General features: G+C 38.4%; 1 protein-coding gene across 1 annotated transcript; it reads left to right on the top strand.

Annotated features, from left to right (window-relative positions):
* Window positions 1–3,965: 3,965 nt before the first annotated feature.
* Window positions 3,966–7,325, top strand: LOC127453219 (nuclear receptor coactivator 7-like). Its single transcript, XM_051719465.1, has 6 exons — window positions 3,966–4,101; window positions 4,450–4,575; window positions 4,713–4,865; window positions 5,068–5,163; window positions 5,273–5,346; window positions 6,385–7,325. The coding sequence occupies exons 1-6, from the start codon at window positions 4,033–4,035 to the stop codon at window positions 6,518–6,520; spliced, it is 654 nt and encodes a 217-aa protein (XP_051575425.1). The 5' UTR covers window positions 3,966–4,032; the 3' UTR covers window positions 6,521–7,325.
* The last annotated feature ends 1,304 nt before the right edge of the window (window positions 7,326–8,629 follow it).

The raw sequence follows: 8,629 nt of genomic DNA, 5'->3' as shown, positions 1-8,629 counted from the left end.
AAAGTTTTGACAGTATTAAACTCAGTTTAGAAAATAAGAAAAATTGCACTCTACATATTATGGATAAAATATGCATAATATAGGCTAAATGAATTATGCTTATATTTATGTTTTGTTACTAAACATTTCTTTGAATTTCAATGCAGTACATTTCCCTTGTCAGTCTAATTCAAATTCTGATTCAACATCCGTGTGAGGTGAGGCCAATTCAACTCTGATTGAAACTCATGAATTGAAAGGAAGCCAGTTCTTCAAATCTGAATTTTTGTCTTTGAAGGAAGATCTTCAAATGAATTTCTTTTATCCTTTTAAAATATATTCTATCTGCACAACTTAAGACATGAATTTCCATGCAGGTCCAAGCTGGTTTATGCTAGTTAGTGCAGGTTTAGTGCTAGTTTAGCAGAATCACTAGAAGTGAAGAAAAAATATATAAGGAAGCACAAAACACAACGTACTTTATGGTGGTGACCAGTAATGCTGGTGTTTTATACAGGGAGGGTAAGATGCACACTAGTTAGGGGCAGTAGCATGTTTGCTTGGGCTTTCTGCCAATACAAGAGCTCTTTTACATTGTGCAGTAAAATGAATGATGTGTGCAAATCCACATTTAGTTTAACCAGAGAGATCCAACAACTGTCTGTTTCCTGTGCGCTCTGAAACGTTTATGGCTGTTTGATGGTTTCATTTCTGCGCAATTTAAGGGAGAGTCTCTGGCTTGAATATTAAAAACAGATTTGCTGGGGTGCAGCAGCGCTCACGAGAGTTCAAGTTTCCAACATTCCAAGAATTTCCTGGAATTCAATTGCGCAATATACAGTCTGACAGTGTTACATTTCTCAGGGTTGGTTCTAGAGTCATTGGATATTCTAGACTTTGCGCAGACATCTTTGTATACATATTGCGCCATTTTGGAAAATAATACATTTATAAAAAGCCTGTCTTTTTATATTTTTGGAACTAAAACTAAGAGGTCCCACTAACTTTTGTCTCTGCCTCGGATATGCTCAAAGATCAGAAGTTGCATGCTTTTAACAATATTAGACGTTAAAATGTTTTTATTGTCCCTTTCAGTTGTCTGTTCATTCAGTGCACATTCATTAACTCATCTGGTGTTTTAAGTTTGTTTAGAAGTAAGCTGGGTGTAAATAGGCTAAAATAGGTGCTTATGATGAAAAATTGTTTTTATGATGAAACAAAGCTTGCAAAGTTCATTGCATCGTTTCTTAATTAAAAGAGTTTTGCAAAAATAGCAAATGCCCTAGGTGCAAATTCCTCTAGCACATCTGTATATATTACTCTTTGTTTTCAGGATATGTACCTAAGTATGTGGTACTTATCGCATCTGAATCCAAAAGTCAACTAAATTTCCAAAATCTCTAGACAGGCATTTTGACGTTTCCCACACAGCCACAATCGTGAGATTTTGCATGCGCACAATGAGTGCTGTTGAAAGTCCTTTATCATTACTTACACATATTACTTCATGTTAAAATATATTTAAGTTTTACAGTCAACTTGGTACCAAAGTTCTGGTGCTTTTGACATCTCCACAAGATGATAAAATAAAACATTCAGGGCTTAAGCCCCCGTTGCCCACCCCTAGCGCTGCCCATGATTATACTCGCTTCATAAAACTTTACATAAAAGCATGCAAATACATGCATTATCCTGCAGATGAAAGTATGTTCAGTTCTCAATTTTAAGCTCATATTCATTTGATTACGTATTGCAGAGCATTACACCGAGCATGCTTCTGTTTATTTTAGAGTCGATCATTTGTACATGTTCTTCGTTCAGTGGTCTCCAGAGAGCATCTACAGTAAACACAGCAGAAAACAGAACTTAGTGAAGGTTCACCAGGATAATCTGACTGTGATTGGCAGTTTACTCAAGAATCCCGCCTCCAAGAAATGGCAGGTAAGTGTAAGAAGTCTATCAAACTATTGATTTAAAGTAGTTGATTATAAGTATAGAATCAATATAGTTGAAGTAAATTGCAAATATGTAACTAGTTTGTGAGTGTAGGGAGAGTGACTCGATTCCGTCATTCACAGTGCATCACTGGAGTAGGCGGAGCTCTTGATTTGATTCTCTGATTGGTGGATCTCTCTTTAGGATTATGGGTAGTGTAGTTCTTTACCAGGAATTGATCTGTTAAACATGATTTTTTTTTTTTTTTATAAAGTTGAAATAACGTGGACAGATGACTTCAACAGAAGCACATACCATTTTTTTTTCTCCCCAATTTGGAATGCCCAATTCCCACTACTTAGTAGATCCTCGTGGTGGTGCGGTTACTCGCCTCAATCCGGGTGGTGGAGGACAAGTCTCAGTTGCCTCCGCTTCTGAGACCGTCAATCCGCGCATCTTATCACGTGACTCGTTGTGCATGACACCGCGGAGACTCACAGCATGTGGAGGCTCATGCTACTCTCCACGATCCACGCACAACTTACCACATGCCCCATTGAGAGCGAGAACCACATTATAGCGACCACGAGGAGGTTACCCCATGTGACTGTACCCTCCCTAGCAACCGGGCCAATTTGGTTCGAATCCAGGGCGTGCTGAATGACTCCAGCCAGGTCTCCTAAGCAACCAAATTGGCCCGGTTGCTAGGGAGGGTAGAGTCACATGGGGTAACCTCCTCGTGGTCGCGATTAGTGGTTCTCGCTCTCAATGGGGCGTGTGGCAAGTTGTGCGTGGATCGTGGAGAGTAGCATGAGCCTCCACATGCTGTGAGTCTCCACGGTGTCATGCACAACGAGTCACGTGATAAGATGCACGGATTGACGGTCTCAGAAGCAGAGGCAACTGAGATTCGTCCTCCGCCACCCGGATTGAGGTGAGTCACTACGCCACCATGAGGACCTACTAAGTAGTGGGAATTGGGCATTCCAAATTGGGAAGAAAAAAGGGAGAAAAAAAAAATAAATACATTTAAAAAAAGAAAGAATCTGACATAACACATTTAGTGCAGCTTTCACAATCAGATATTTGTTGCAAAAACAGTTATGAGCTTAGTTTATCTTTTTTATTAGGACCTTTCACTGTTTGAGTTGTAGTTTGGGCAGTTTTTCAAAACAACATTACAGATACCAAAAACAAAATTTTTTGCTTCACTACTTTTGAGTGAGCTCAGGACACACAAATTTATGATAGCTTCAAACCCACTTCCACCTTGCCCCTCTGTTCTTTAACTGCCAGCTTTTATGATGTAAAGAACTGAATGACCACCAATTTCCTCAAAATAAACGTTGACAGTACAGATATTACAGTAGTTGGTTCGAAAAATCACATGCCTTCCCATTCTGATGTGTCAAATGTGTCAAATAAGTGAAATGTTGTCATACAGTAAGAATACAGAGCTGTAAAAGTAATGTGGATAGCATAGCTCAGATCATTTGGACTTGGAAGAATTTAATAAGAAATGTTTGCATTCATATTAGGATCTCTGCCAATCTGAGCACAGTTTGAGACATTGCTGAGACCTCTTCTCATCACAACTCAGAACTCTACTGCAGATGCATGTAAGATTACTGGAGTCTTTTTCAGGAGAAACATCTCAGAAGCAGAAGGCTTTAGCATAGGTCTCAATTCATGTCCAGTAGGAAAAAACTGAGCTATAAAAGAGATCTTATTTGTGCATTGTCTTTCAAACGGGTCGAAGTTAGTGCACATTTGAATAACTCTGCAGGAACACAGTAATCCCAAAACTTACTTCCCAATCCCAAATACTTCCCAAAGAAGTACCAAATTCTCATGTGCCACGAGGCTGCGAGTGACTCGTAACTGTAAACTCTCCTGACAGACCATATAAGGCAAGACTTCCTCTTTAATATTGTGTTTCGCTGGAAGTGAAAGTAAAGTTGGTAGGGTCCAACTGACGGGAAAAGAGAAAAAAAAAATAAACGGACCAATGAGAGGGCAAGAAACACAATATATGCAGACAGAGAGCTGCTGAGAACTCAGACAGAATCAAGACACTTTTAAGGCAACTCTTAGACATCAGAAAGACCCTCAGTAGACATGAGGCCAATACCAGAGAGCATGAAGGTTTTATACTTTGCCAGAACTTCTGAAGAGCCTTTTGTAGAGGTGAGCTTGTCTTTGAGGAATTCATTTGTGAGACTTTTACAACACAAGGAGCAATGTGCATGCAGAATAGTGATGGAAAATCACTGCATCCTATTAATGCATGAAACAAAATGCTTTTTATTCTGAAGCCAAAAGTGCTGGTCTGATACAAGAGAAAAGTTAGATACTATTTAATACGGTCTAACTGAAATAACCAGAATGCATTAAGTTACACCAACAAAAGTCCTTCTTAAAGATAGATTGGAAATAAGAAAACATGTTGCCACTTTTTACTGTGTAATTTTCAAAGCTGTGGATTATCTGTTCATTGAGATATTAACAATGATTTCCTTGTCTGTGTGCCTTCAGATAGTCACTGTTAAACCAGACAAGCGTCGACATAGTCTCTGTAGCTCCACAGACTCTGAATATGAGGATCTGCTGCCAGTTTTAAAAGACAACAGTCAGATTTTGCAGGTGCACCATCTTCAACAGGTAAGTGCTGTGCTTTTTAACTGTTCAGGTTCTTAAGTTTTGACTCCCATGCAGTGCATGGACTGATCCAATGCACAAGCATAAATGTAATTATTTCGGTGTATTTACAGTATATGTGTATATCTTGATCTTTACAGCTTATGAATCATATTCCAGCGCGGACTCAAGGGTATCCATGGAAATTATTGTATAGCACGGCGGAGCACGGCACCAGTTTGAACACGCTCTACAGACACATGGCAGAAATAGACAGGCCTGTTCTTATGGTCATCAAGGACACGGACAACCAGGTATGGTAATAAATTTATCATTGATGCACATGCATCACTCCGATCTTAGATCCAACATCAGTTAAACCATCAGTTACTTTCATGCACTTTTAATTCATTTGAACTTTAAGCTATGTTGAAGGACTTTCTTTCTAACGGTTGATTTTTGGGGGGACATGGACATGTGCTACATGCTAAAATAATCTTGTTTAATCATCTTCAGGTTTTTGGGGCATTCTCTTCCGACCCTTTCAAAGTGAGCAGATACTGTTACGGCACTGGAGAAACGTTCCTGTACAGCTTCAGTCCAGACTTTCAGGTAAATGCTGCTTCACTTCTTGCTCCTCTATGTTTTGTGAAATAACTCGACAGCTGCTTGCTGTCAGACTATAATGTTGCAGGTTCTTAAACGGTTTGTGTTCATGCAGAAATTCTGCTGGAGTGGAGAAAATTCCTACTTTGTCAGAGGATTCCTCGACTCACTACAGATGGGAGGCGGAGGGTGAGTATTTTGGTTGTTTATTGACATTAAAGGGTTAGTTTAGCCAAAAATGAAAAGCGTCTGACCGTGTGACTTTCTTTCTGACATGAAACACAAAGATGTTTGGCAGAATGTTCACGCTGCTCTTTTCCATGTAATGAAAGTGAATGGTGATTTACAGTATATCAAGATATACCAAAACGGACAATGAAGCAACTAAAGGTGTCCTAAAATTAGGCCATGTGACTGTTGTCTATTATGTGAGAAGTAGACCAAAATTTAAGTTGTTATTCACTGAAAATCAGTCATTAAATCTGATTCATGGTGATTAAACTGTGAATAATGGCTTACATTTAAGTCTGTTCCTCATACAAAGCTATCATATGACTGCAGAAGACTTGAAAAATTAGTCGTGCGTTATAGAGGTCGACTGATAACTGAGGTGGTGGGAAAGGCCGATAACCGATTAATTCGCCAATATTTTTTTTATCGATTTTTAGAATATCCACAACAACAAAAAAACAAGTATCGTATTCTTTGCTTACCATAACAGGCACAGACAAAAAAAATCCTAATTTAATAAAATCTCAGATGCAGTTTATTGTTCAACCAAAATCCCCAAAATAACCAGAAACAAATGAAGATTTGGTGCATAAGTATAAACAAGCTCGAAATACACCGGGGAATCTTATTTTTAAATGAATAAATGATGAAACAGCTATCGCATTGAATTTTGCTGATAACGATAGTTCCAAAAAGCAACTATCGGCACTGATTAATCGTTAAAAAGGTCTACCTCTAGTGCATTAGTCGTATGGAATTAGTATATTTTCATGGTGTATTTTGACTTTTTTGAAGCTTGACTGTAAAAACTCCACTCATATTCATTGTATGGAAAACATTAGGTCAGACTGTGTGTCTAACATCTAGTTAATGATGACAGAATATTCATTTTTGGGTAAACATTTCATTTAATTTCCAAATTATTTTTGCATTAATGATAATTGATAAATGCACACGGATGGGTTTATCTAATGATTGTTTTGTATGTGTGTTCAGTGGATACTTTGGCCTGTGGTTGGATGCCAACCTGTATCACGGCTCAAGTTACTCGTGCAACACTTTCTACAACCAGCCGCTGTCACTCCATCATGACTTCACCATTCAGGATCTGGAGGTGTGGACCTTCATATGAGGAGAAATCGAGAATCTTCCCAGCATGGCTAAAGGGGCTGGCTTTCACCATTGCATTGCAATGAACCGTTCCAGCTCTGAAACTGCCGTAACTTATCTCTCAGCTGAAATGATTAAAGGTAGATCAAGAAAACAGGTTGGGGCAGGATCACCGTTTGGTGTTGCCAGTTCCAGTAACTGTACAAATCCAGTCAAAGTCTACAGAACTGACAATACTGTAAACCAGTCTGCGAGAATGATGTAAAGCTTCCAGAATGGCACATACTGTATATTCACTGTTCCCAAACCTCCCGAGCTGCATACACAGGGGATCATCTATTTAAAAACTTACTATTTAAGCTAATATTTGTGTGTGATGGAAATCCAGATAAGTCACTTCAGTAAGGATTCTGCCTTAGAAGCTAGCTCCCTGTGTAGGCCATAGACAGCAAGGCAGCGCACTACTGTAAGTTTTGGAACAGAGCTCTTGAGTACTACTGAGAAAAGTCACTTTGCAATAACAGTGCATTTACTTTTAAAAATGCACCAAACAGAGTACAAATGGTTTACATGTCATACTACTAGTTGATCTGTGTCCAGCGACCAGTGCATTAATGCAAAAGAATGTGAAAAAAGGGTGTATGGTGCGATTTTACTACAAATTACTGTATTTTTGTACTTTATTTAAATAACTTCTTTGAACTATGTAAAGTTGTCAATTTTTTAAACGTTTAATTATTTTTATGGAACAAGTTTGCATTTCTCACGCAGTGCTGGCATTGCATTTGTGAGCTTTGAAACGTTCAATAAAAAGCATTGCTTTTGCATCATGTCTGATTTGGATTATCTCATTAGGTAATGCTCTTTCATTCCCAACTTTTATTGAGAACAGAATGAAACACACAGTACATACTAACCTATCTACAAGTATGCATGTGTTCACACTTGGCTTGTGAGGGTGATGTATGTATATCAGACACCTGTGTGAGTGTGGCTCAGGGTTTGAGTTTGTTTCATATGAACATCACAGTATGATGGAAATCAAAATAACATGATCCCAGCATAATTCGAAATAGTTTTGTATATACAGTAACTCTGAGCCTGAATGGAATGAGTGTTGAGAAACCTGCTGGTAACTGAGCTTTGCTTTCTTTCTTTCTTTGTGAGCAGCTCCATCTAGTGAGCTATCTATCCCACTGACCCATACAGAACACCTTAGCAACCGCAAAGTAACGCTCTGGCAACCACACACAACATTCCAGCAGTTTGGCACATGCAAACACCAATCACATTGAAAACAGAAAAAGCTAGTGGTTTGTGCTATTCTGTTTAGTGCCGATAGTGACAGAAATGACACGCTTCACCTTTAAAAAGGCTCTAAACCAGTGGTACTCAATCTTAGCCAGATCAGGAGGCACGTTTTTTTTAAATGTCCTCGTTCTAAATCAAACCTTTGCTGCCTTAATTGCATTCACACTCATTTTGAAGTAGCTGAAGCACTTTTGGGTCCTTAAAGGAATATTCTGTGTTCAACACAAGTTGAGTTCAATCAGCAGCATTTGTGTCATATTGTTGATTACCACAAAAATTAATTTCGACTTGTTCCTCCTTCTCTTTAAATGTGTGTTCCAGTGAGACACTTACAATGGAAGTCAATGGGGTCAATCTGCAAACATTAAAATACTCACTGTTTCAAAAGTATAGACACAAGACGTAAACAATATGTGTGTTAACATGATTTTACTGTGATAAAATCTAAAATCCAAGATATACACATATACTGTAAATACACCGAAATAATTACATTAATGCTTGTGCATTGGATCAGTCCATGCATTGCATGGGAGTCAAAACTTAAGAACCTGAACAGTTAAAAAGCACAGCACTTACCTGTTGAACAACTAAACACATCTGTGGAAAGTTATAGACAATTTTACAACTTGTGACTGTAAAAACGACAATTTTAATAACTTTACAGCTTGAATAATACGCAAGTTTTAACAGAAGGATTAATGTAAAATTATAAGCTTCACATTTCTGATTTCAAACCCTCCAAAAATTGGCCCCATTGACTTCTATTGTAAAGGCCAAAGCATACTTTGGTTGTCCGTGTTGCTGATTGCTCCGTGCA

Source organism: Myxocyprinus asiaticus, chromosome 15 (genome assembly GCF_019703515.2).
Source record: "Myxocyprinus asiaticus isolate MX2 ecotype Aquarium Trade chromosome 15, UBuf_Myxa_2, whole genome shotgun sequence".
Classification (NCBI taxonomy): Eukaryota; Metazoa; Chordata; class Actinopteri; order Cypriniformes; family Catostomidae; genus Myxocyprinus; species Myxocyprinus asiaticus.
This window is presented reverse-complemented; position numbering and strand designations above follow the sequence as displayed.

Bases quoted from the DNA above. Each gene is read 5' to 3' on its own strand.
- LOC127453219 (XM_051719465.1), top strand. From the start codon at position 4,033: ATGAGGCCAATACCAGAGAGCATGAAGGTTTTATACTTTGCCAGAACT. The intron at 4,102-4,449 runs GTGAGCTTGTCT...GTGTGCCTTCAG, and splicing joins CTGAAGAGCCTTTTGTAGAG to ATAGTCACTGTTAAACCAGA. The intron at 4,866-5,067 runs GTATGGTAATAA...AATCATCTTCAG, and splicing joins TCAAGGACACGGACAACCAG to GTTTTTGGGGCATTCTCTTC.